The sequence below is a fragment of the Terrapene carolina genome, unplaced genomic scaffold (assembly GCF_002925995.2).
Source record: "Terrapene carolina triunguis isolate 2854851 unplaced genomic scaffold, T_m_triunguis-2.0 Scaffold23, whole genome shotgun sequence".
Taxonomy (NCBI): Eukaryota; Metazoa; Chordata; order Testudines; family Emydidae; genus Terrapene; species Terrapene triunguis.
In genome coordinates, this window is record NW_020664374.1 from 30,200,302 (window position 1) to 30,228,066 (window position 27,765).

Sequence of the window (27,765 nt, forward strand, 5' to 3'; positions counted from 1 at the left end):
ATGGTTAATTTCTCCTTGTTTTAAGATCCAAGGGGGTTTGGATCTGTGTTCACCAGGGAATTGGTGAAAGGTTTCTCAAGGCTTCCCAGGGAGGGAGTTCTTGAGATGGTGGCAGCGGACCAGAGCTAAGCTGGTAGATAAGCTTAGGAGTCCTCATGCAGGCCCCCACTCTTGTACCCTAAAGTTCAAAGTGGGGATACAGCCTTGACACAAGCCTTGACTACATCATAGGTCCCGCTTTGATATATGAACCACTGCAACAGCTGTGCTCCTCTGGGACAATGCAGATCACTAAGCGCAGTACAACGCATATGAGAACTAAGGACAAACCATTTTCTGTTGAAGGGAATTGGCTATGGAACAATTTTCTAGAGGTGATCTGGCAAATCCAGAGTCTGAATATCTTCATGAAACATTAAAAAGCCTTCCTCTTTGAGAAAGCCTTTCATCTATAAGTGATACTCACAGTTTGACCACCACTTTTATTCCCAACCTCATCTCCCAAAAACAAACTACATCAAGCAGAGAGTTTCTGACCCTGTAAAGTGAGAAGTGCCAACGTTTCCATGAAATCCTCTAGAAGCTTCACTATTCTATAGATTTATGTGGAAGGCACTCAGATACTATAGTTATGAGAGGCAGTATAAAACTCTAAGAAAGCTAAATTGGAATATACTTTATCCATTTTGGCAGTCTTTGAACAGAATTGTCTTGGGCTTTGCTCTTCAAAAACCAGAAATCCACTAAATTTATTTATGGAACAGCTTTGATTCCAGTCAGGTAATAACTGAGTAGCCCGTGTAATCTGGCCTCCTCAGTAAATCAAGAGGTTAGAGGAGTGAAGACTTGAAGCAAAATAAAATTTGTGAAAGTGGACTAGTATGAATACTCTATGGAAAAAATTAGACTATGGTTGGAAAACAAACATATTGTTGTGAAAGATGATATAAGGAAAGCCAGCATTATGGATGTCACCAATTCTCCTAGCTCAAGTGATGGTAACTAATTTTCAATGGCGGGGTAGGTGCTCAGAATAGCCGGAAAAAAAAAAAAAATCAGTCCACTTATTTAAGTGCTTTAAATGCCTAAACATGGAGTTAGATACTTAATTTAGGCATCCACTATAGACAATGTTATCTGTAACCTCACAGAATGATGATGAAAAGATAAGTTACTCAAGAACTGAATAGACCCCTCCCCCCACCCCCATAACACAAGAGGAAACCATGTTAGCAGATGAAGGGGAGGGGAGGCTTGCAGTTAAGGTTGTGAAACAGGAAACTGGATAACTAATTCAATTCCTGTTCTGCTTCAAACATACTGTGTGATCTTGGCCAAGTCACTTAATCTCTGTGACTCAGTTTCCCATCTGTAAAATGGCGATGATTGCACTTCCCTGACTCACTGTGGTGTTATGAGGATAAATACCTTAATAACTGAGGTGTTTGGATACAATGGTGATGAGGAAGGATAAAACAACTGAAACAACTGATAGATTGCACGTTGACGGAAGCAAAGGCTGAAATTGTGGAAAAGCAACATCACTTGCCCCACAACCTCAGCCATGCTGAACACAACGCCATCTACAGCCTCAGGAACAACTCTGACATAATTAAAAAGGCTGACAAAGGAGGTGCTGTCGTCATCATGAATAAATTGGATTACGACCAAGAGGCTGCTAGACAGCTCTCTAACACCACATTCTACAAGCCATTATCATAGAATCATATCCTCTGATCCCACTGAGGATTACCTAAAGGAACTACACCATCTGCTAAAAAAAACTCCCTGACAAAGCACAGGAACAAATCTGTACAGACACATGCCTAGAACCCCGACCAGGGGTATTCTATTTGCTACCCAAGATCCATAAACCTGGATGCCCCATCATCTCAGGCATTGGCACCCTAACATCAGGATTGTCTGGCTATATGGACTCTCTCCTCAGGCCCTACGCTACCAACACTCCCAGCTATCTTCGAGACACCACTGATTTCCTGAGGAAACTACAATCCATCGGTGATCCTCTAGAAAACACCATCCTGGCCACTATGGATGTAGAAGCCCTCTACACCAATATTCCACACAAAGATGGACCTCAAGCTATCAGGAACGGTATCCCTGATAATGTCACAGCTAACCTGGTGGCTGAACTTTGTCCTCACCCACAACTATTTCACATTTGGGGACAATATATACCTTCAAGTCAGCGGCACTGCTATGGGTACCCGCATGGCCCTACAGTATGCCAACATTTTTATGGCTGACTTAGAACAACGCTTCCTTAGCTCTCGTCCCCTAACGCCCCTACTCTACTTGCGCTACATTGATGACATCTTCATCATCTGGACCCATGGAAAGGAAGCCCTTGAGGAATTCTACCATGATTTCAATAATTTCCATCCCACCATTAACCTCAGCCTAGATCAATCTACACAAGCGGTCCATTTCCTGGACACTACTGTGCTAATAAGCGATGGTCACATAAATACCACCCTATACCGGAAACCTACTGACCGCTATACTTACCTACATGCCTCTAGCTTCCATCCAGGACACACCACAAGATCCATTCTCTACAGCCAAGCTCTAAGATACAACCGCATTTGCTCCAATCCCTCAGACAGAGACAAGCACCTACGAGATCTCTATCAAGCATTCTTAAAACTACAATACCCACCTGCTGAAGTGAAAAAACAGATTGACAGAGCCAGACGAGTACCCAGAAGTCACCTCCTACAAGACAGGCCCAACAAAGAAAATAACAGAATACCACTAGCTGTTACCTTCAGCCCCCAACTAAAACCTCTCCAGCGCATCATCAGAGATCTACAACCTATCCTGAAAGATGATCCCTCACTCTCACAGATCTTGGGAGACAGACCTGTCCTCGCTTACAGACAACCCCCCAACCTGAAGCAAATACTCACCAGCAACCAAACATCACTGAACAAAAACATTGACCCAGGAACCTATCCTTGCAAGAAAGCCCGATGCCAACTCTGTCCACATATCTATTCAAGTGACATCATCATAGGACCTAATCACATCAGCCATACCATCAGGGGCTCTTTCACCTGCACATCTACCAATGTGATATATGCCATCATGTGCCAGCAATGCCCCTCTGCCATGTACATTGGCCAAACCGGACAGTCTCTACGCAAAAGAATTAATGGACACAAATCTGACATCAGGAATCATAATACTCAAAAACCAGTGGGAGAACACTTTAACCTGTCTGGTCATTCAATGACAGACCTGCGGGTGGCTATTTTACAACAGAAAAGCTTCAAAAACAGACTCCAACGAGAAACTGCTGAACTCGAATTGATATGCAAATTAGACACAATCAATTTAGGTTTGAATAAAGACTGGGAATGGCTGAGCCATTACAAACATTGAATCTATTTCCCCATGTAAGTACTCTCACACTTATCAACCTGTCTGTACTGGGCTATCTTGATTATCACTTCAAAAGTTTTTTTTCTCTTACTTAATTGGCCTCTCAGAGTTGGTAAGACAACTCCCACCTGTTCATGCTCGCTATATGTGTGTGTATATATATGTTCCATTCTATGCATCCGAAGAAGTGGGATGTAGCCCATGAAAGCTTATGCTCAAATAAATTTGTTAGTCTCTAAGGTGCCACAAGTACTCCTGTTCTTTTAACTGATATACTGATGCAGTACCCATCCTCTCTCCAAAGAAGAGAGATCCAGGACATAAAGAAGAAAGAATGGGAGCTTCTTTGAAAGAAGCAACAGATCTCTCAAGTCCATACTGAAGCAAGTATGACTATTCAAGCTGAGTCCTGCCAAATTTTCGAGGACCTCGAGAAGCAAAGGAAAAAGATTGAAAACTGGGGAAAGAGCGGGTATACATAAGCCCCACCAACCATTAAGAAAGAAAAGCATTCTAAGAGAACTTGAGTCCCTGCCTGCTCTGTAACACTACCTCACTTACATGGTGTTCTTACCTGTGGCAAAGAGATTTACATCTGGAGGACACCATTTGGCAAAGAAAGAGGATGTCACAGAGTTCTTGAAAGGAAACAGTTGGGGAGGATAGGGGGGTAAATCAAACTCCCTACTTGAGTTATTTCACCCAGGAGAGGGTAAGCAAGATTCACCAGCAAAGGTTAATCTGATATGCAACTCCCATAAGGGTCTCAAACACATGGAGGCTTCTTTTCCCCAAAAGCACTTCTAATGCTAACTGTGGATCTATCACTTAAAATCTAATGAAAACAGTCAATTTTCCCAATGTCCCATAGACGCCACCTGCACTTTCTCAAGAACAGCATATAAAGACCCCAAGAACTCCCTATATTTTCAGAATTGGTTCATCTTCCCACAATCATCCAGCTGAGGACTCATGGATTTTCATTAAGAGTCTCCTTTCTCCATGGACAACTTTATTCAGTTCCACAAGCTGCCAATGCTCCCCCCGGATGGGGGGCCTCCTCCTTTATGCCTGCAGCATCCAACCATGCAGGCTCCATGTGTAGTGCATCCCACTGTTGGCTTCCCCTGGCACCTGCACCCACCCAGCTAGGAACAGCTTTGGCCAAGAGTTCCCATTCATTCAAGAGTTGGGAAAAACAAAAGGCCGCTTTCCGGTACTTTCCCCCATGCATCTCCTCACAGGGCTGCAGTAGGGGCTGTGCCTGTGTATCTGGGGTCAAGTCCTGCCTACTGGCAGGACGGGGGTGACACTGAGCAGCACATCCCTTGGCCCACGCCACTTCCCGCAGCCCCCATTGGCCTGGAGCGGCGAATTGCGGCCAGTGGGAGCCGCGATCATCCGAACCTGTGGACGCGGCAGGTAAACAAACCGGCCCAGCCCACCAGGAGCTTATTCTGGCGAGCCGCGGGCCAAAGGTTGTCTATCCCTGTTCTAGATCAATGGGTGAAAACACTTAGCGGGGATGTGGGAGAGACAGGTTCAATCCCCACTCAGGCAGAATGGGATAAAGAATTTGAACAGCGAGGTGCCTGCATGCAGTGGGGATTTAGGCACTGAACTCTGTGAGGGGATGGGGTTTAGTACACATCCCTCTGACTGGCATCTCCCAGAAGCTGTCTTTGGCAGCTGCCTGTCTAGAGAGCTGGTTTTTGTAGTACCAACTCTGTGTTACCTCTCCCCTCCCCCCATGCATTATATGGGGAGCATAATCACCTAACTCAGGATTTGTGAACTGCAGTTGTGTTCCTCTGACTATCTTGGTGCCTAAAATCTAGGCAGGAGCACTGCAATGCTTAAGTCCCTTTGTGAACATAGGACTTAGGTCTTTTCCTCACTGATAAAAAAGGTGATTTTTGTTTTATTTGGTAGCTAACATGCAGAAGCTATTCTGACATAAAAACCACAGTGAGAGGTCACTTCGGCTTTAGCAGTGAGGAAAAAGCCTGAAAAAACATCTCTGGAATAAGATCAGAGGACAATATACACATACGGTTGTGCCAAAGTTCAGAAGTACAAATTTAGTTTTGAAAACTTGATCAATATGCGTAACAGTGACAAGGGATTTGGGCAGGGGGAGGGGTGTTTATAATGAAGAATGGTAGATTTTCTGCTTAATAGCTTGTGTTTAAAATGGAATAATAATAAACTTATTTCAAAAACTGTTTACAGTACTTTACACTAGTTTCAGTGTTTTGGAAACATTAAAATGTTATTATAGCCCATCATCTGCAATGGAAAGAAGCAAACAAAAAAAACCCAAAACCTTCAGGTCTTATGCAATAGCCCTGAAGTTTACCTCTGTAGAATGTTTTTTCAAATTACAAAAATATAATGTATTTGTGTCCACATACATTTGAAACAGAAATTTCACCATGGTAGTAAATCGTGAGGGGCGTGCCCACAACCATCACAACTTGCTACCTCCTCCCACCCCCAGATGCAGGAGATGGGAGAAGGGGAGAGCCAGCAAATTGTGACACGTGTAGCAACACACACACACACACAGAGAGAGAGAGAGCTAGCCTTGGACCAGAGGATGGGGAAAGGTCAAGGTAGCCCATTGTATCAGGGCAGCAGTTTGCAGCACTACACCTGGAGTGGCAACCCGCGCGCAAGCCCCAGAGCCCGCCCCTGCCCATCCCGGCGGCCTGGCCGAAGCGAATGCGGGGACCCGCCCCGGGCAGCCCCAGCCCCGGCCCCGGCTCTCCCATGTCCCAGGGGCTCGCTGGGCGGGGGCAGCCTCTCACCTGGGCGCGGCGCGGCGGCAGCAGCTGGAGGCGGCGGCTCCCCGGCTGCAGGTTCTGGACGCTCAGCAGCGCCCGGTACCGGCCCCCGGGCACCGCGTCCACAAAGCGCAGCTCGGCCGGGCAGAGGCGCAGCCCGGCCACGTCCCGCGGCCCCGCCATTGTCCCGCGCAGCGCCCGCGTCCCGGCCGCCTGGACACGCAGCCCGCAGCTGGGAAGAAGGAAGGAGCCGGCACCGCTTGGAAACGGTCGCCGGGCAACGAAAACAGAACCCTGATTGGACGAGATTATGAGCGGAACTTCCAATTCAACCAATAGGGCGAGAGGCTCCGGGGCTGAGTCTATCTTGGCCCCGCCCCCTTGCTTATTAGCTACTGAACCGGCAATAGGAGTCCCTGGGGTTGGGGGGAAAGTACCAGCTGGGGTGATCAGACAGCAAGTGTGAAAAATCAGGAGGGGGGTAATAGGAACCTATATAAGAAAAAGCCTCAAATATCAGGACTGTCCCTATAAAATGGGGACGTCTGGTCACCCTAGTACCAGCCTTAAAGCCCAACCCTGCATGCCCAGGCTGGGGGTATGTGGCACACCCGACTTGAGCCCCTGCCTTGGGAATTCCCTCCAGTTTTATCATTTCTCCCTCTCAGGGATGATGGATCCTGTGGGGAGTTTTGTATGAGACTTGATTCCTCGTTCGCCTCCTTGGGGCAGCAGATGGGGTTTAAAAGGTGACTCCGGTCAGAAAGATAACTCTAAAACACAGCATTAAGGGGTCCTGTGTTCATTGTGCCTCCTTTACAAGAAAAAATTATTTTGTTTTTCTAACGGCTAGACCTGCAAATCCAAACTGGGATCTTAAAGTGAAGCTGGGTTATTTATATCGCCAATATCAGCCTCAGTCAGAGTCTGCAGGTGGAATTCAGTTAAGATCTCTGTTGACATTCAAACCAGAGGAGAAGCCAGCTCCCACAATTAGCATGATTGTCTCTGCAAAACTGACTAAGTTAAAAAGCTTGTCTGATTTACATATAAGGAGCACGGCCTGTTATGAAATGAAGTGGCATTTTTACATCCTTTTTTCAAAGTAAAACCATAGTTTAAAGATGGAATGGAACAGTCTCTTCCTCTCTTTGGCCTCCTCTAGACTAAGATTGAAGGATGTGATATTAGCATGTGTTAATATCATGCCCTTCAATACAAGTCTAGAAAAAATGTTTGAAGATGGATTTGTTGCACAGGTGCTGACTTTGTAATGTGTCAGGGGGTGCTCAACCTCTGTCTCTGCCCCATGCCCTGCCCCACTCAACCCCTTCCTCCAAGACTCCACCCCCACCCTGCCTCTTCCCACTCCACTCCTGTCCCTCCTCTTCCTGCCCTTTTCCGCCCCCTCCCCCCAGTGCGCCGTGTCCTTGCTCCTCCCCCTCCCTCCAAAAGCCTCCTGCACGCCGTGAAACAGCTGATCACAGCTGGCAGGAGGCTCAGGAAGGGAGGGAGAGGTGCTGATCGGCAGGGTCTGCTGGCAGGCGGCAAACACTGGGGGGCAGGAGGGGAGCTGATAGAGGGGCTGATAGCTGAGCACCCACCATTTTTTCCCCATGGGTGCTCCAGCCCCGGGGCACCCACGGAGTTTGCGCCTATGATTCGTTGCATTTATTTCCAAGAGATTTACATTGTCATTGAGTGACACAGTTGTGACATAGCAGCTCTATCCTAGAGGACTGTCTAGTTAGGTACCCAATATGTGACATTTCTTAACGGGACTTGCAAAGGAAAATAACATTGGGGTTGTGCCCTGTTTTGATTCTTTGTAATATACAAAAAAAGGCCTGAAACTTTTTTCCTGATGGATTTTTTTTTTTTTACACTGAAAATCCAGGTCTTGAATATTACAACTGGAGAACTAGTGAAATGATACTGATTTGGATTTTTCTTCCTGTCTTTTTTATTTTTAGCCAATTAGTTCATTTTATCATCCATTTATGAATGTGTTATTTGGTGTTATGGTCAATTTAGATGCTATTTCATATATAATCAATGTATGATAAATAGATTTAAATTGTAGGATTATAGAAGTATAAGACTGATAAGCACTCAGGAGTGATAAATCGGTATTAGGCATATAAGTAAAGTAGGGCTGGAATGCAAGGCCTACAGGCAGAGGCCTGTTAGATTTTAGCTTAGCCATACTACACCATAGGTTTAAGAATTCTTGACAAGAATGGCTGACCTAGGAATAACTCTGTGCCAGTAAGGTCACAAGATTACTATAAAAGATGTGTCAATAGGTGATATTACGGAAAACCACAATGTATTGTCCAAGACCATGAGATACCTAATTGCAACATCATGGAATGTCCTGACTGCATGTTATATGTTGTATATAGATGCTAATAAGAATAAGAGGAACTAAGAAACCACCTATGAAAAATGGGGCATCCCAATATACACTGGGTGTGGAAGTAAAGATAAGGAAAAGAGAGTTGAAACCCTCAGGTATATGCATAAGGTGTTAGGTGTGGTCAGAACAACAATATAAAAGAGGTTGCCTGATTGGGTAAAAGTGGGAAGAGCCCATGGGAAACCCCAGCAGGAATCATCCCTCTATTGATAATTGTCTGTTGCGAAGTCCATCGGACGGGGCACTGGAACAGGGGGAGAAGTCGCAGGGGGCCTTGGCCCCATCACTTTTTACCGGCCGAAGGGGCGAGGGATGGTGGAGAGGAGGCGGAGAGTAGAGATCTGGGGGTGGGGTCTAGGGGGGAAGAGGCGGCATGTGAGCGGGGCCTCTGGAGAAGTGCGGTGCGAGGCCGGGGGCTCAGGGAGATTGCATGGTGTGAGGGCAGGGCTTCAGGAGAATGGGAAATGTGGGGGAGGGGCCTCAGAGGAAATTGGCTGCACAGGGGCGAGGCCTCAGAGAGAATGGGCAGCACAGGAGCAGGGTCTTGCGGGGAAGGGGTGGCGCGAGGGTGGAGCCTCGGGGAGATGGGGCAGCATGGGGACGGGGCCATGGTTCGGGTGCCAGTGGCCCCTCCACTTTTCGGAAGCTTCCACCACTCCTGCCTTCAGACCCTAGAATATCTTTGGGTATGTGTGTATGACTACAGTCTTAGCCATTGCATGTTTTTTGTAGGATTTTTGGATAATTGTAACTTTACTTATTGCTTTAATAAAACTTGTAGTACAGACAAGACTTTGTATTTGGGAATGTATCTGTGGCCACTATCCTTGGTCTTTGTGTGTCCCTCCAAATTTGAGAAAAGCACCAGACATGATATTCACTCTGTTGAGCTTGAAACTGTATCAACAGGAGCTGAACCCATGGTAGTGTAATGCAAAATTACTAAATTCAATTTAAATTAAAAAAAGGCTACAGATTCATTAAGAACAATGTATTAACCTTGTTTCTTTCTGGCTACAGTGGTCAGACTAATTCCCTTGGCTGTAGCTCACAGTCACCCTTACCTTTCAATAAAGAGGTGTTGTATCTCACACAAGTGTCTGGTTGCCACACCATGCAAGCCTGAATCTTCATATTAAAGGTGAGGGATGTTCCAATATGCTCCTTTTTATGCAAATTAAGTGCATTCTTACCACATCTGGAAAAATTGTGCTCTCATGTCATGAATGTGGGCACCATGCTACCTTGTTGGGACCATAATAAAACTGAACATTATGGAATTGTTTGATCTTATATTTGTATTCTTAATGTGTATTATTCATGTACATATTTAACACAAGTAATGGGAGAACCAAACCAGGACTCTAATGACTGCATTTATTGTTGAAAAGCCCTGTGATAAATGAAGTGGGGAGGGAGCTCCCTTTTATGGACACTCAGCCAGCTGGTTAACTATAAAGCCACCCTTGTTGGCTGTTCTCTGCTTGCTTTACCTGTAAAGGGTTAACAAAGTCTCCCAGGTAAAGGAAAGGGAGTGGGCACCTGACCAAAAGAGCCAATGGGAAGGCTAGAACTTTTTAAAAATGGGAAAAAAGCTTTCCTTTTGTCTCTTGGTTGTTCTCTCTTGGCTGAAGAGACAGGGGTAGCAGAAATGCTGTGTAAAGTTTGAACCAGGTATGAACAATTATCTTCCATATCTAGAAGGATTCACTGGGACAGGGAATGTTTAGATAGATGCGATCAGGTTTATTTCTTTATTTTGGCTTGTGGATTTCCTCTGTGCTAAGCTCAGGTATTTTTGTTTTCTTTTGTAAGGTTAAGCTGGACCCCAAGGAGCCATTCCTGGTGTTTAACCCCTTTTTAGTTGCTCTATAAAATCTAGCAATAGCCTGATTTTCCAGATGTGATTCCTTTCTTCTTTTTTTAAAATAAAATTTACCTTTTTTTAAAAACCTGATTGATTTTGTGTCTTAAAAGGTCTGTGCATATGTTTTTCAATTAGCTGGTGACAACAGCTGGGTTTCCCTTTTGTTTGTTTTCTTTCTTGGCTTCCCAAGGGAGGGGTGGAAAAGCCGAGGGGCCTTAGGGAAAACTTCCCAAGTGAGTTTTTCCAGGATTTGGAAGAGGCAGTTTTTCACTTGGGTGGTGGCAGCGTTTACCAAGCCAAGGTTAGAGAAAAGTTGTAACCTTGGGAGTTTAATACAAGCCTGGAATGGCAAGTATTTAATTTTTAGAATCCTTGTGGGCCCCCACCTTCTGCATTCGAAGTGCCAGAGTGGGGAATCAGCCTTAACAAGCCCAATGGCCATGGGGTCTACAACTCTACACTAATGTATCATTGTATGTATTTACTCAGTGGTGGAAGCCAGATGTGTTCATAAGACAAGGTGCTCCTGCTTGCTTTGCCTTCGTACTCTGCATGTAAGTGATAAAAATGAAATTGACAAGATTCCTGCTCCTAGCCAGATTTCTAACAAGATTATGGTCAATTTCACTTTACTGCTTCAATACAACTCAATAAAACAGACTGGGGCAATGGGGGAAAGTAGCTTACATTACATGCATACAAAACTTTAAGGCTAAACACAATTTCAACTAACCAAAAATTTGGAGCCTCAGACTTATTCACCCTCTGGAAATATGTGAAATCACAAAATTGGAGGCCCCAGAGTACTCACATTTTTATGGTGAATGTGAGGAGTTGCACATTGGACAGCCTAGATTGACAGATCTTCTTTAAAGGTAAACTGCATAGAACAAAAAGGGCACAAATATTTTTTTTTAAATGTGGGGCAGAAGTTCATTTTGTTTTTTACTTTATTTTTATATTTTTTAGTGGGAATGGAAGAGGAGAAAGCCTTTGGGTTTTTTTTGGAAGAAGGGGTATTTGTTTGTTTTATTTTATTAACATTAGAAATTCAAGTCTTATCTATCCATCTGTAGAGGATGGAACAATGAATGGGAGTGATGACATCAAAAATGTCAAGAATGAAACCTGACCACTTGAAAGGGGAAATGTTCTTTGGACAGACTGCTCAAAACTCTTTGTTTTTGGTAACTTACTGTATTACATTTAAATGCATACAAATATCACTTTGTTAAAGATTTGCTACCTTTTCACTTTAGAACTGACAAAACTCCCACCCAAGCATTTGCTCCTCAAAGAAATTCTCCTGCAAAATCAGGGAACTGAAGACTGGATATTTCTAAGGTAAAAATCAAGCAAAGGGTGGGGAAAAAAACCCTTTGTAGAAATGAAAAGACTCATTAGGTTAAGAAAAGACTCACATTGTTCACTTTCTGTAACATCTAGTCAAACTTTTGTGTGTGACATTTTATTTAAAAATGCTTGTCCATTTTGCTTGACGTTCTTCATGGAATTTTTATAATTTCAACAAAAATCTCAATAAATAAAAGTGTTTCAAATGTTTTCATTAACTTTTCAGGGGGGATTTCCCCCCCTCTTAAAAAATAAAATAAAAACAAAAAACAAAAAAACCCACAACTCCCTCCCAGCCTTTTTTCTCCATTAGTAACTTTTCTCTAGAAGTTAAACTTTCTCTCATTTCTGCCTCCCCATCACCTCCCCTTGCCTATTTTTCCAGGTATTCTCAAGTGAGCAGATTTTCATTGCTTTCTTCCCTCCCCCTTTCCCCACTTTGAACCCAGCTTGCCCATTGGGAAAAATTCCCATATGAGCTTGTTTTAATAGCTATAATTAACTGTTTACTAAACTAGCTAATATGATCTATATCTAAAGCAAAGATCAACATCGACTATTGTCAAGAGACAAACAAGCCAACAAAATAAAAGGTAGAGGAGTACATCCTCAGCTGGTGTAAACTGACAATATACACCAGCAAGAGATTTGTCCCAACACTCAAAGGCTCCAACCAAATAACTCTTTGTGTTTGAAATGCTTGCCTTCAATACTGTGTCCGATAGCAGACTGGATAAGGGGGTAGAAATGCATGAATCAGGAAGGGCAACAAACTGCCAGTCTGGGTGTGGTGGACAAATAGGTTTGAATGACTTTTGTTTGCTCTTTTGCTTGCCAGCAGATCTTTTCATTTTGGTGTATTTACATGTTATCCTGAGAGGGTAAATATTGGGTAAAAGGGCTACTTAACAGATGTACTTAGCTCTAAAAGGACTTTGAACTTAGAAGTGATTTGTTCTTTGGGGGGCAGAGTAAATAAGTAAGATGTTGATTATAAATGTCAGATTTCAAAGAAAGATGGGGGTTATCCTGCAAAGACTTATGCACAGGACGAACCTTGCTCAAGTGAATATTCCCATTTACTTCTATGGAACCACTCATGAGTAGTTATCTACTTGCGTTAGTCTTTGCATGGTTGGGTCCTCACAGTGCACAGTTCTTAAAGTTGCCTTATTGTGCTTATGGTTATTTTCAAATAGTGGCCCATGAGACAGGAAGCTGCCAGTTAACCAAGACCGTCTTTCTTACAGGTCAGAGATCCCTGTAATATAGGCATGGCCACAAGTTGGGGCATCTCATACCTGGAAAGAGAGTACGAATTTAGGCATATGGCCTTTTGGGAAATGTAGTTTATCTGTTGGGTGGCCATCTTTTTACACTCATTCTTGGTGTCCTCAGAAAATGTGGTTTTACTGTGGGAATTTTTGTGTAAAGGTGACAGTGAGTTACCTGGTCTACTTACAGCATATGAGAATTAAATGGGGTTATTTTGAATGACGAGGATGATTTTGATTATTGTGGGTGGGAAATTTTATGAGAAATCTTCTGCTAAAAAGGATGAGTTCAACAGCCTCTGTCAGGAACTGGGCCATAGGCAGTCAGGCCTAGCAGGCAGAGCAGGAGTCAGGAAACCCAGCGTCAGAACCAGAGCTAGAAGCAAGTGTCATACCAGGGTCAAGAATCAGAGTCGAAGGTCAGAACTGGAGTCAGAGGCAGAATGCCTGAGCCTGGGTTCAAACCAGTCAGTTCCAGGAATCAGAGCCAAGAGTCCAAACCAGGTTATCTGGAGTCAGGGAAGGCAGAAGCCAGGATGGGACAGGGCTGAGGCCTGGAGCAAGTCAAGGATCTACCTTGTTATAGAGACAACCTCCAGGTGTTTCCCCTAGGCCTTAAATAGCAATCACGGAACACGATAGGTTCCACAAGTCAGGGCCTCTGTGGGCAGGACATCCAGTGGTACTTGGTCCCACAAGGCTCACAGTCCATTAATCATCACCTTGTCAGAGTTGTTGGATGTCGGTGTCGATAAAGTAGTTGCTCAGTGATCCACAGACCCAGGTTTTAGTCCCATGGATCCTCATGCTCATTTTGTAGAGTTTTGACCCTGCTAGAGGTAACAGAGGATGACAGGAGCACGTCAAAGTGTACTATGGAATTTTTAGTCCATGGTAGCAGGGTCCACGTGCCCAGTTAGTGCATCCTGGCTTGCTCCATGCTAACTGGCAGGGTAGACAAGCCCCAAGTCATCCATTAGAATAGCAGTCAGGACTCTGCTGGAGGGTTCTAACTATTCTTGGCTCCCCATCCATGGGAGCTCACAGTCAGAGATGATGCAGATGAAGGATTTCACTGCAAGGAATTGTGCAGAGGACTCTGCAGTGTGAGATGCTGCTGCAAGAGCCATCACAAAAGGCTTTGCAGTGAAACAGGAGGTGGGGAACGTTAGCAGAGCTGAGTAGACTCTGGTGAGGCCCTGCCTATCCAGCACTTTTAATAAAACCAAATCACAAAGCTAGAGTAGGTGATGGCACCTTGAGACAGGAGTAGGCAAGCAGCTCCCTTGATACTGGAGACACTCGTGCAAAGTGACACGTGGGCTATTTGCTGATCCCAACTGTGAGTGAAGTTTGGTTGATGAGTGAGGTGGCGCAGTGAAGGGGCTACCACCTGTGGAACATTCTCACCAGCAGGTGGGAAGGGAGTTAGACAGACTACTGCCAAGATTACCAGAATGGGGGTCTGTATTTCACTCTTTATTTGCATATATATTCTGTTGTTTTGTTTTCCCAAATGTATGACTCTGTTCCCTTTCCTCTAATAAAGATTTGGTTTGCACAGTCCCAGAATGCTTGAGCGGGGGGAAGTTCCTCTTATTTAGAGCACCTAGGAGGGTGTTTTTAGTTTCCCCAGGTTTCTGGGTGTTACTTATTTGTCAAGAGGGATCCCAGATACATGGAACCCAGTCCTTATTGCTGCTATTAATCACCTTGCAGAAGGGCTGCTATACTTTTAATCTCATCAACAAATGTTATCAAATTAGTTTGACAAGATCTGTTTTCCATAAACCCATGCTGATTGGCATTAATTATATTACCCTTCTTTAATTCTTTATTAGTTGAGTCTTGTTTCAGATGCTCCATTATCTTGCCTAAGCTCGATGTCAGACCGACGGCCTATAGTTACTTGCATCATCCAGTTTTCCCTCTTTAAATACTGCCACAACATTTGCTTTCTTCCAGTCTTCTGTAACTTCCTCAGTGTTCCAAGACTTATTGAAAATCAATATTAACAATCTAGGATGCTCCTCAGACAGCTTTTTAAAAACTCTTGGGTGCAAGTTATCCAGAGCTGCTGATTTTAAAATGTCTGACTTAAGTAACTACTGTTTAACATCCTGCAGAGATTCTGTTGAAAATGGGAAATATTTCATCATCTGACTTTTTCCCAACTACAGAACAATTGAACTCTGCATTTTCTGCACTATTACTGACAATTCTACCATTTCCATCTATTAAGGGACCAATACCATTGTTAGGTCTCCTATTTTTCCTCATATACTTAAAAAACTTCTTATTGTCCTTTACCCTGCTAGCTACAGATTACTCCTTCCTAGTAGGTGTAGGAAAACCCTTGTACAACTCCCCATCACTCTGTACAACTTGATGAGTAACAGCCTGTAGATAACAGATAGAATAAATACATTTTCAGTCAGTCTGCATATATGCTCAAGCCCCAAGTCAAGTTTGCTGGGTAGTGACCATGTGAGTGTTTCCACCATCTTTTGTACTTAACATTGGTTCCCTTGGAAGCGAAATATTTTCCTATCTTCTACACACACTATCTTTGATCTGTATCCTCATTGTTACTTTTTCAATTTTCAAACATTCTTTAAGAATTTTGTCAGCAATGCTGCAATTATTTTTGTGCTGAACTAAGAAATAGAAACAGAGTCAAAGGTGGCTAAATTATTTCTAAAACCAGAGCTTAAAAAAAATAGCTGCAGGATTTAAACAAATACTTCTGGTTGAGGATAGTTTCGAGCACACAATATTTCCATGTCCTCTAGCAAATACCAACACCTTATGGTATCTCTTAATGCACCAGAAGTGTTTTACAAGAAGATAGCAGATGTTCGAAAGAATGTTGTGTTGACACTTATACTTATGATGTATGCTTTCTGAGGTAAAATCAGACAGCCTAATGTTAATTTTGATATCATTATTCTCTGGGAGCAATAAAACTGATGAAAATAGTAATCCAAAATGATTTTGAGCATTATCTAAGTTTCCTTCTATAGTCTGTTAAGATTGAAAGCTGTTAGTATCTGGAACTACCCCTCCTGTTCTGTCAGTGAATTCTGAAGAGGCCATCCTTTAATATGATATAATTAAAATGGATAACTAAAGCCTGCTTAATGTGAAGTATGTGAGCTATAGGCTAAAGAAAATTAATGCAGGAGCTGGGATTTGTCTGGCTTAACATGCTTCAACTTTTGACAAGTAGCTCGTGGTAAAGGTTTACCAATCATTTCATAGAGTTAGTGCTGAAATCAAGAAGTTTTTTAAACTGAAAACTTCAATTCTGTTTTCTAGAAATCATTGGAAAATCAGCAAAATAAGACTAAAAACTGTTGTCATTAGACAAGGTCTCTGCTCACAAAGAGACATACACATATTTCTCTGGCTTGGGATTTACTCACAGGGAGTTTCCACCATTGTCCTCCTTCACCCTTCCATTGGTTGTGCCTATGTACTGTCCAAGGTTCTGGTCCAGGCAGAAGCAGAACCTCTTTGACATCCCTGGGGTCCATCTGTACAATGTCAGTGGCAGGACTGGGTCGTAAATTATCCATGACTGCAAATAAAGATGATTGTGAAGATCGTCTACAGAAATGGGTGGTGGACTAGGAAGTCTTGTAACGGAAGTTTTCCTACTCTCTGTAGGAAACCAAGAGGAACTTATCTCCACACCAGTTGGTAAAAATCAATGTTTTTAGCATTTCAAGTAGGTGTTTTTTTTTTTTTTTCAGCTCTTCCATAAGTAAAAATATAAAAAATGCCATGATTAACTTAATAAAAATCTTTCATAGATTCTAGGACTGGAAGGGACCTCGAGAGGTCACCGAGTCCAGTCCCCTGCCCTCATGGCAGGACCAAATACTGTCTAGACCATCCCTGATAGACACTTATCTAACCTACTCTTAAATATCTCCAGAGATAGATTCCACAACCTCCCTAGGCAATTTATTCCAATTTATTCATCAACCTCATTTGATATTTGCTTGTGAATTCATTGTGTTAATTTTTCATTTATATTTCAAAGAATACCTAAGGGTCAGACACCCATAAAAAGCCCATATTAACATGAAGTTAAAATTGCTAATGCCCATTCCTAAATGCCACAAGCACTAAAGAGAAAAAGAATCCTGAGTTAAAGTTGTTTCACAAACAATGAAATAGGTATGAAAGAAGAAGTGATTTCTAATCAATGAAGGGAATAATTGTGGATTAGATCATCAGTGGTTTTTCAGGGTAAGCAGTCAGTACTCTTCGTCTCTATCCCTTACAATTAGAGCACTGCATTCAGTTTTGAGCATCATAAAGTAAGTAGACCTGTATGTTTCTATTTAGGCACAGGGATAAATAGGTAAAAAAAAAATCTCTGAAGCACCTTGCACACTGCTGGCACAAATAATAAATGGACAACAACAAAAATGCATTAAAAAAGACTGGCAAGTTTAATAGCATTGGGGGAAGGTAATAAGGGGTTTAGAAAATATAGTCTAGGAGGAGGTGAAAGGAACTGCACACATACAAACTAGAGAAAAATAAGGCTGATTGAGAAATTGTTGACTAGATATCTAGCAGTCTATGACCGAGAGAAGGGGCCACAATAATCCTCATTAAGGTCAAAACAAGTAATAATACTTAAGCCACAGCAGGGAATAGTTAGATTAAATATTGGTTGGTCAGGGAACATAAAGCTGTAAAAATAAACATTGGAACATGTTGTCATAAGTGAGTGCATAATGATACTTTAGAGGTCTTTTCTGTTGTGATTCAGAGGCACAGGTTCAATGACTCAGAGGTTTTTTCCAACACAAGTGATCCTGTGATTCATTTAGTGACTCCTGGATGTTGAGTAACTCTTCCCTGGGTGACCAGGCATTTTTGTTTTATTGCCAAACATTCTGGGGGGTGGGGGCAGCTTGGGGGTTATACTCATAATTTGAAAGTTAACTTGAGAACAGTTCAAGAGAGTCTTGCATTGCTTCTAGAAACCACAGCAGATGTGGGCTGCATCCTTTTAAGGACAGCGTAACCCAGGGCCATGATATAGTCACAATGTGAGTTTCCAGAAATGGAAGAAGAGCAACTTTCCCTTTTATACAATGAAAGGGATTTCCTCTGGCTGACATTAAATACTAGATAATGTTTTCACCCTTCAGCTCATAGAGAGCCAAGAAGCGAACTTAATATTAGATCCATTATAAATCTGCAGAAAATGTTGCCAAGTCCATGGATATTTTTTGCAAAGTCTGCATAACAGGATGAGCAACTGCAGCACATATTTCCAATAGCCTTATCCATAGCTTACCAAAAGGAGAGAATTTGGGGGGGGGGGAGGGGGGAAGTAGAGCCCCCACCTTCTTCATGTTCAAAGCGGGGAAATTGCCCTTTTTAAATGACAAGATTTCCAAAAGTGAAAACCAACAACAAAGTTTGCCTTTAACTTTCATAGCATTCTGTCCTCTCTTCTCCATCTTAACTTTCACCTTTGCTATCCTCCTGACAAAAGTGACTCTTCCTATCTTAGGCCTGGCCTACATTAGGAAACTAGATCAGTATAACTACATTGCTCAGAGTTGTGAATAATCCACACCCCTAAGGGACACAATTAAACTGACCTAAACCCAGTGTAGACAATGCTAGATCAATGGGAAAATTCTCCCGTCGACCTAGCTACTGACTATCAGGAAAGTGGATTACCTACGCCAATGGGAAAACCCCTCCCATTGGTGAACATAGCGTGTTCACTGAAGCGCCACTGCATCAGTGCAGCTGTGCCACTGGGATGTTTTAAGTGTAGACAAGCCCTTAGTATGGACCTTTGAAAATTGTCTCAGTATTGATTTTCATATCTGTGACTGATAAATTCATTGTCTTTAGATCTGTCCCTCCATGAATCACTCTTTTTGATTTACCTTTTCTGCCAAGTTCATTTTCTTTTTCCATCTGCCTTAGTTACTCTGCATCTTTTTTCTTCTTTTTGATTCACTTCCATTTTTATGATTTAGTATTGTCTGATTTACTACTCCAAGTTCTCTTATCATTTTCTTTTCTTTTCTTTTCTTTTTCTTTTTCTTTTACTTTATTTCCCAGCCTACCCTGGCAGCATCTTTCTGATTCACTCTTTTCCATTTATTTTTTTCATGGTCATTCTGGACTGAAGCTGAGTGAAAACAGCTTTTTGAGAAGTCCATCTCAGAATAATTCTGCCCCAGATTTCTAAGACAAGATCTCAAAGCCTCATCTTGTACTATGATTTGTACGAAAGATAATTTATTGGGATTTTTCCTTTATCAGTTACCATTTCCTTTCTCTCCTGCTATCTTTACCGTAGCGTAGTCATAGATTTTAAAACCAAAAGGGACGATGAGAAGATATATCACAGACCATTACATTTCACTCAGTCACCCTGTGATGCACCTGGTGGGGTATTAGTGTCTAATTAGTGATAAAATCCAGTGAGGGAGGAGCCAGATCTTCATAAAGGAAGAAGCAAAGGGCTGCAGGTGAAGGGGCCAGAAAGGAGACTCAGGTGAGAGGGGCTTTTTCTCTTGAGCTGAACGGGAAGTCTGATTGGAGACAAGGGTCAATCAGGGATAGCAGCCTGCCTGGAACCTTGCAAAGAGGGAGAATGTGACCGTCCCTGAGTAGTGGGAATGAAACTCAGGAACTTGGGCCAGTGTCGGGATGCCTCTAAGCTGGGACTAGCCTGCAAGGAAGAAGGCTAGTAACAGAGTCCAACTGGGCTGAAGATTGTTATTTTCTGTTGGAGTTTGACTGAATGCGTTTGAGGCCCTGCAAAGGATTGAACTCTTTTACCTGGCTTGGATTTAGGGCTAGGTCATGCAATGGCTGAAATAGGCAAAGAAGGTCTGGGGGAAACTGAGGCATAGCTGTTGCAATGCCACATACAGGCACCGGGGGTGTGGTGCAGTGGTAACATTGCCCAATAATTTCTGTTTGACTAAAGCATATCTTCCAGAAAAGCATCCAGTCTTGATCCAAAGCCATCAAAATATGGAGAATCCACCACTTCCCTTGGTGATTTGTTATAATGGTTAGTTACTCTCCCTGTTAAAACATTGTGCCTTATTTCTAATGTGAATTTTCCGGCTTTAAATTCAAGACATTGGTTCCTGTTATGCCTTTCTCTGCTAGCCTGAAGATCCCTTTAGTACCTGGGATTTTATCCCAGTGAAGGTGACCAAGTCACTTCTGTTTTCTTTTTGATACACTAAACAGATCGAGCTCTTTAGACCTTCCAGGGTACATCTTCACTACAGAATCATCAGTGCCAGGGTGTGTACAGTCATACTGCAAAGACCTATCCGAGCCAGTGTGTCCTCACTGGTGCTGCACTCACCCAGGTGGGGCGCTAGAACTTCTGGGATTGTATTCTCTGGTTCTTTGTGCTGCAATAAATGGACTTGTCTGTCCTTCTGGGCATGTGTGGGGGATTGTGAGAAGGTGTTGGAAGACTATCACCACTCAAGTGGTGTAGCCAGCATCTTCATTACAAAGTGGATGTGTTACCAGCCTGAGTGTAAGCATCATTTGGGCTTTATCTGATATCCCAGGAAAACCAGTGAGCTCAGATTGAAAGCACCACTAAACTTGGGTAAGAGTTTTGTGTGTGGATAGGAGAGGGGTTTAGAAGCAACACCAAAGTAAGAGCTCAGGTTACTTTTCCAGTGTTGTCATCCCTCACTGTAAGGCATCTACTCCAGACCTCACCTCATTTTTGTGGCCCTCTTCTGGATCCTTTCCAATTTTTCGACATCATTTTAAAAATGTGGACACAGAACTGGACATAGTATTCCAGTATTGGTTTTACCAATGCTGTATACAGAGATAAAATCACCTCCCTACTCGCTACTCCTACTCACTGCTCTATGCTTTTTTAACATCAAAGAGTCACTTTACCCCTTTTTGCCACAGCATTGCACTGGGAGCTCATGTTGAGTTGTCTATCCATTGTGAATACTAAATTCTTTTCAGAGTCACTGCTTTCCAGGACACAGATGAAAATGTTCAGATCATTGATGAAAATGTTGAATAGTGTTGGGCCTAGTACTGATCCCTCTGGAACCACTATAGAACGCCCCCATTTTACGATGATTCTCCATTGACAACTACTTTTTGAGATCAGTCAGTTAGGCAGTTCTTAACCTATTTAATGTGTGCTTTGTTGATCTTGTATAGAGCCAATTTTTAAATCAGAATGTGCAGTATTAAATCAAATATCTTACAATAGTCTAAGTATCTTGCATCTACTTAGTTGCCTTTATCAACCAAACTCGTCAAATAAACCTGTTATCATTGAGATTACAAGACCTATTTTCCATAAAATCATGTTGACTGGCATTAATTACATTCCCATCATTTAATGTTCTATTATCTGAACCCCATAGCAGCTTTTCCATTATTTTGCCCAGGACTGATATAAGGTTAACCAGTCTATAATTTGCTGGCTCATACCACTTGCCCTTTTTAAATATTGACACAACATTAACTTCCTGGGTATTCCAAGATTTATTTAAAAATTAATATCAGGAGGTCAGAAATCTCCTTAAACAATTCTTTTAAGATTCTTGGGTGCAAGTTATCTGGGTGTGATGATTTAAAAATGTTTCAGTAGTACATGATGATTAAAATCCTCCTTAATTACTAATGGGCTGAAAAGTACTTCATCTTCCTCAGGTGATAAGAGTACATCATCTTGCTCCATTCCAAATACAGAACAAATATTTATTGAACACTTCTGCATCATTATTAATAGTTTTACTATCTCCATCTAGTAATGGGCTTGTAGCATTTCTAGGACTCCTATTGTTCCTAATATACATAAACTCCTTCTTCTTGTCTTTAGCCTTACCACTCCTGGATTTTCCTCTGACTTCTTTAGCGTCGCTTATCAGTTTTCTACACTTCAGAACTTTTAATGTATATTGATTGCTATACATTTCCCCTTTTTAAATTGTTTTTATTTCATTTCTAATTGCTACCTTTATTTCCATTGAACCAAGATGGGCTTTTAGCTAAAGTAGTCCTCTTTCTTTATTGTGGAATTTTGGTTTTTGGCCAACTATTAAACTCTTCTTAATGAACTCCCAATTTCTGTTTTCATTTTTTGTCTACATTTTCCCTTCCAAACAATTTTCCTAATAATGTTCCTCAGTTTGGAGAAATATAACCCTTTGGAAGCACTAGCTGAGGACTGTTCCGTTTGTCCATATTGAAGGCAATCGGGTCATGTTCACCAACGTCCAGTGCAGTGATTATTCCATCTTTATTCATCATAATGAAGTCCAAAATAGAGTTACCTCACGTTGGGTGTAATGTCTTTTGTGTTAGAAAATTAACCTTTTAAAAACTCTAATAATGTTTTACTATTGGCTGCAGGAGACTTCCAGCATAGGTCTCCCAAATATACTTGGTGGGTGGGTAGGGCTAGAAGGGTCTCAGCCCCCACACTCTAAGCCACTGCCCATGTGCACAGTCCAGCTCGGCAGGTGAAGCTCTTCTTCTGGTGGTGCCAAGGCCAGCCTGGCGCTGATGTGCCCGGTGTTCAGCAGTAGATGAGCAGGGAGAGTCTCTGGAGCTCGGGTGGTGGTGGTGAGTCGAGTCCATGCGGCCCAGGCATGGTGTTGCAGGCGGTGTCCTTCCTTAGAAGTTTTTAAGGTCAGGCTTGACAAAGCCCTGGCTGGGATGATTTAGTTGGGGATTGGTCCTGCTTTGAGCAGGGGGTTGGACTAGATGACTTCCTGAGGTCCCTTCCAACCCTGATATTCTATGATTCTACGAGTGCAGCCAGCACCTAGCAAACTAGCTCTGTCTCTGGGGTGGTGGTGGTGAGTAAGTCCTCTTCCCCGCACCAGTGCTTGTGCCAGTGAGGGAAGGGCACAGGGAGGAGAGGAGAGGCAGGGGGCTGTAGAGGAAGAAGCCAGACACAGCCATCTGCAGCCACTGCAGTACCTCACAACTCTCTATGTTCCCAGCCCACCTTACCACTCGTCTCACAACCCCTCACTCAACACCCCTGCCATAGACACAAAATAACCCCCTCCCACAGCCCCCCAACCCCTCTTAGCCCCCCAACCTGTTGCTCTCACCAACCCTCCCCTTAAGCCTCTCCCAAAGCCCCCACTTAAACCCATACCCAAATAAACACATCCCAACTCCGTTCTGTTCTCCCAAATAAACCCAACCCTCACAAAACCTCCTCCTGCAACAGCCCCCCACCCATCCCACCTCCCCACCGCACCAACCCCCATGTCCTCACATAAACCCACCTCTATTGCACAACCCCCCAAATTAACACTCCATAAAACTTCACCCTGCCAGAACCTTCCCCCAAACCCTCTCTCCTCTGCCCAAAGCTCCACATTCCTCCACTGCCACTGATCACTATCCCCCCAAGTCCTATTCCCCAGGCCCCAATAAACCCACTTTTTAAAACCTCCCCTCTGCCCCATCCCCATCATCCCCAAAACACTTCCCTCCCTCTTCACCCCTGATCTAGCAGCAGGACGAGCAGGAGAGTCCCCCTTACTCCACAGCCCCTTATTCCCGCTAAGGCCCTTCTGCTGACCCCAGCACCCATGTCAATCTACCCTACAGATCAATCCTAATGCTCCCAACTCCTGGCTGCACCACCTCCCTCTCCCTTCTTCAATTGCTCCAGTCCCCTATGGCTCACCCAGGATCCCCCCACAGAGCCCCTCATCTCTTTAGCCCTGGCATCAGTATCCCATTTTCACTTTGGAGTGTTATGAGAGGCTAGTGACTTCCCGCCACCTCGCCCCCATCTCCCCTTCCTTGTCTTCTTGAGATGGTCAGATGACTAGCGTCACCTCCCCACCCCCCATTTGCTGTAGTAGATTCCTCCATATGTGCAAGCAGTGAGAGCCAACAGGCCAGAGCGTGGAGACAGCCCAGCCTCTCAGTACAGGAGCTGCTGCTTTGGGGTGAGTGCAACACTCTCCAACCCCTTCTCCTCTGGCCTTCCCTCTGCACTGGGCCAGTATAGAGACAGCAACCCCCAGAGAGCACCAGGAACTGGGCCTGACAGTTTTATGCAACCCCTCCACCCCACAAAGATAACACAATTTTTCTGGACAAGATGCTCCTAACTAGATTAGATCAGTTGCTGGGTTTTATGTGCATTAATGAGATACTGTACTTGTAATAGGTGGTAGATGTAAAAGGTGGCCCTTTCCTATTCCAGTATAAGCCAATTACTTTTTGTCATCTACTTCAACGGCAATAACATCGGGCCTGCAATGAAAGTTCCAGTGCAGTGTGGGAAATCTTGTTGAAGAGAAACAATGTCTTTCCTGGAGGAGAAAGGGCTGCTCAGAATAAATTATTGGAAGTGAAACAATATTACACACTTCTGAATAGCCCTCCCTCTTGCTCATTTTGTATGTGATGTTAGCAAGAAGGAGGAGGAGGAAATGATCTGGGAGCATTTTGAAGAACACCATTTTAAAAAAAAAAGACACTTGTTCATTTCAGAGCTGTTTCCTTGAAGTTCATGGGAGGAGAGTGAAAACTCAGAGAGATCAAAGACCTGTAAAATTAAACCCTTAAAGGTGGGACTGAACTGTAAAAAAGTCACATACACTCAAATGAGACAGAATTGACTAGCTAAAATATTAAACAGCATGAATAGTGTTTCAACTTTGCACTTGAGTTTTCCAATGGCATCTAAATCAATTTATTTCTCTAAATAGATCGTAAATTTTTACTTCAGTAACCGAGAATTACTTTAACCTCTGCAGCTTTATCTGTAAAAAATAAAATTAGCATTGTCACTTTGTTATACATTTTACTAAATTATGAAATTAAGGAAGAATAATTTATTTGAAACTATCAGTTATGCTTATATCTCTAAGGCATTACACAGCTTTGAAACTCCACCATTTTAACACTATGTGAAGTTATTATTTTCCCCCTTTATTTTAAATACTGCTTTTATTTTTCAGAGAACATGTATATGTATATATATATCTTCCTACTGTATTTTCCACTGCATGCATCCGATGAAGTGGGCTGTAGCCCACGAAAGCTTATGCTCAAGTAAATTTGTTAGTCTCTAAGGTGTCACAAGTACTCCTGTTCTTTTTGTGGATACAGATTAACACGGCTGCTACTCTGAAACCATATTAGAGTTGTTTGTTTGTTGTTGTTGTTGCTTTAACTATACATGCATAATTAAACCAGTACAAATGTTATGTGTAGACAAGCCCTTAGACTGTATGGAAAAGAGGGCTGAATAACTGACCGCAAGTAATGAATAATGAATTTTTTGGTTCTGTCAGCTGGGGGGAAAAAACACCATTTATTTCAGATAGAACTGAATGAAATTTTGGGCAAATCAACAAGTTGACCAAAAAAATTGGTTTAAGATCAAACAAAAAAATTTGTTCAACCCAAATCAAAATTTTGAGCATTTTTTCATTTTGAAAATATTGACATGAAACAGTTAAATTTTTTTTCAGATTTTTTCAAAAACACAGTACTTGATGACAGCTGCATGAAGTTCCAAAAAATTTTAGTGCCTCTGAATTTTTCACTTTAAAGAATTTCAGTCAAAAAAATATTCACCCAGCTCTACCCCAAAGCCAGTTTTCCCTGAACAAGTTTACCTCTAGTCAGAGAAATGTCTATTTATGGGCTCCAGTAACATGATGAATTACTCCTAACGAGGGGTGTGACGCCGTATAGAAGAAAGGTGACCATGTTTACACTAATGTATCAATCTCTGATGTGTGACCACTGCTGCACAATTGCAATAAATCTTGCACAAAGTATGCCTTGTAAGGTATCAATGGAAAAGTTACAGACTGCTAAGTATTATTAACCTGTTTAAATCGATGTATCATCTTTGTATATGAAGTTATGAATATTTGCTATGTGTTTGTATCTCAAACATGTTGTTTCTTGGGTGACACCCACAAGGCAAATTTACATCCAGACTAGCCATCCCTGTGTAGGGCCATCCATGTGTTAATGGGCCATTGAAGAGACTTAACTCACCCAGTGAGCTACTCCTGAAAGACATTTCAGAGAGTACTGAGGCAATGGCTGCCCCATGATTCAGCAAGACATGTAAGGACATGTGATATAAGACTCCATCTTTTGGCAGTATCTTTCCTTGCACCTGGGCTGAAAGTATAAAGGGAGACTGTGACATCACTTCTTTGTCTTCAATCCTGCTCAACTTCTCTAACAACTTTTCTAACAACAAGGAAGCTTTGAACAAAGGACTGATGACCCCCAATCTTTTGGGTGATCCATAGACTTATTGTAAACCAGCAGAATTACCATCACTGCTAGTATCCTAACCTACAGACTCTGAAATCAATTGTAATGTATATGATTCCTTCAGCCATTTAATAATTCTCTTCTTTTCTTTTTATTAATAAACTTTTAGTTTAGTTGCAAAAAGAACTAGCTGCAGCGTAGTTTTTGAGTAAGATCTAAAGCATATATTGACCTGGGGTGTGTGGCCAGCTACTTGGAGTTGGAAGAACCTATTATATGTGAGTTCTGGTTTTAATAATCCTTTATCACTGAAGTCCAGTGGTCTGGGTGGTAAACCAGGGGCTGGGATGCCTAAGGGGATTTTGTCTTGGCTTCTTGTTAACCAGTGAAGAAGTGGGCTGTAGCCCACGAAAGCTTATGCTCTAATAAATTTGTTAGTCTCTAAGGTGCCACAAGTACTCCTGTTCTTTTTGCGGATACAGACTAACACAGCTGCTACTCTGAAACCTGTGGTGATAGAGGAGTTCACTTTTGTTACTGGCTTGGTGAAATCTAATTATAGAATAAACCACCATTTTTGGAGTGTGTCTGCCCTGTTTCTTACAGTCTGTCCTGAATTTGGCATTCTTGGTGGTGACCCATACCAGGCAGTGTGACAAGGGGCCAGATTGCAGCAGGCTCTGCATGGGTGAGTAAGTCACCCCCTCACTTCCCCTAATGCGCCTGCATAGAAGCTGCTGTGCACTTAGAAAGTATGGCCCCTGCTTCATTCTAGTATCAACAGCTCTGCTCCCACCAAAGGTCAACAGAGCCATATCTTACACTAGCCATCAGTGATGATCAGTGCTACAGACTGCGAGCAAAAATGAGAAACACCTCAGTGGGCAAACAGGTACTGCCATCATATCTCTAATCCGATTTTTGCAGTCTGAACACATTCAGATAAGCATCCAAATATCTGGATGTTTATCCAAACATGAACTGTGAACCTTCTGAAGTTCAACCACCAGTTGTTATTAGAACCCTTTCATAGAGGGGTATCTATGTGTATTTGTTTGGGTTTGCACACTTTTCCTGTTCCCAAAGAAGCGGTGGGGGAGGGGCGGGGGGAACTGCCTGCAAAGGTGACTAGTGAGGTTTTATTTTAGTTTCCCAGGGCCAGAAATAAGAGTGGGGTTCTGGGTGGGGCTTGAATCAGAGTTTATTTTAAAGAAGGACCCCCTACATTGACTGAACCCAGATCTTGTTGCTGTTATTGGCACTGTGGCCTGAATTCATACCTTGTGCTGGTATAACTTCCCATGGAAAATTCTATAGTTATATCAGTATAACCCCACATGTGGACACACTTATTCCAATATGAGTGCCTTTAGTTTG

The 27,765-nt window shown here is 42.8% G+C and overlaps 1 protein-coding gene across 1 annotated transcript in view; it reads right to left on the reverse strand.

Annotated features, from left to right (window-relative positions):
• The window catches only part of LOC113406192 (cilia- and flagella-associated protein 47-like), a 691,445-nt gene extending 685,071 nt beyond the window's left edge, over positions 1–6,374 (reverse strand). Inside the window, exon 1 of the mRNA XM_029910955.1 lies at positions 6,216–6,374. Within this exon, the coding sequence (XP_029766815.1) occupies positions 6,216–6,374 (159 nt within the window). The remainder of the gene's footprint in view (positions 1–6,215) is intronic.
• Between the last annotated feature and the right edge of the window lie 21,391 nt (positions 6,375–27,765).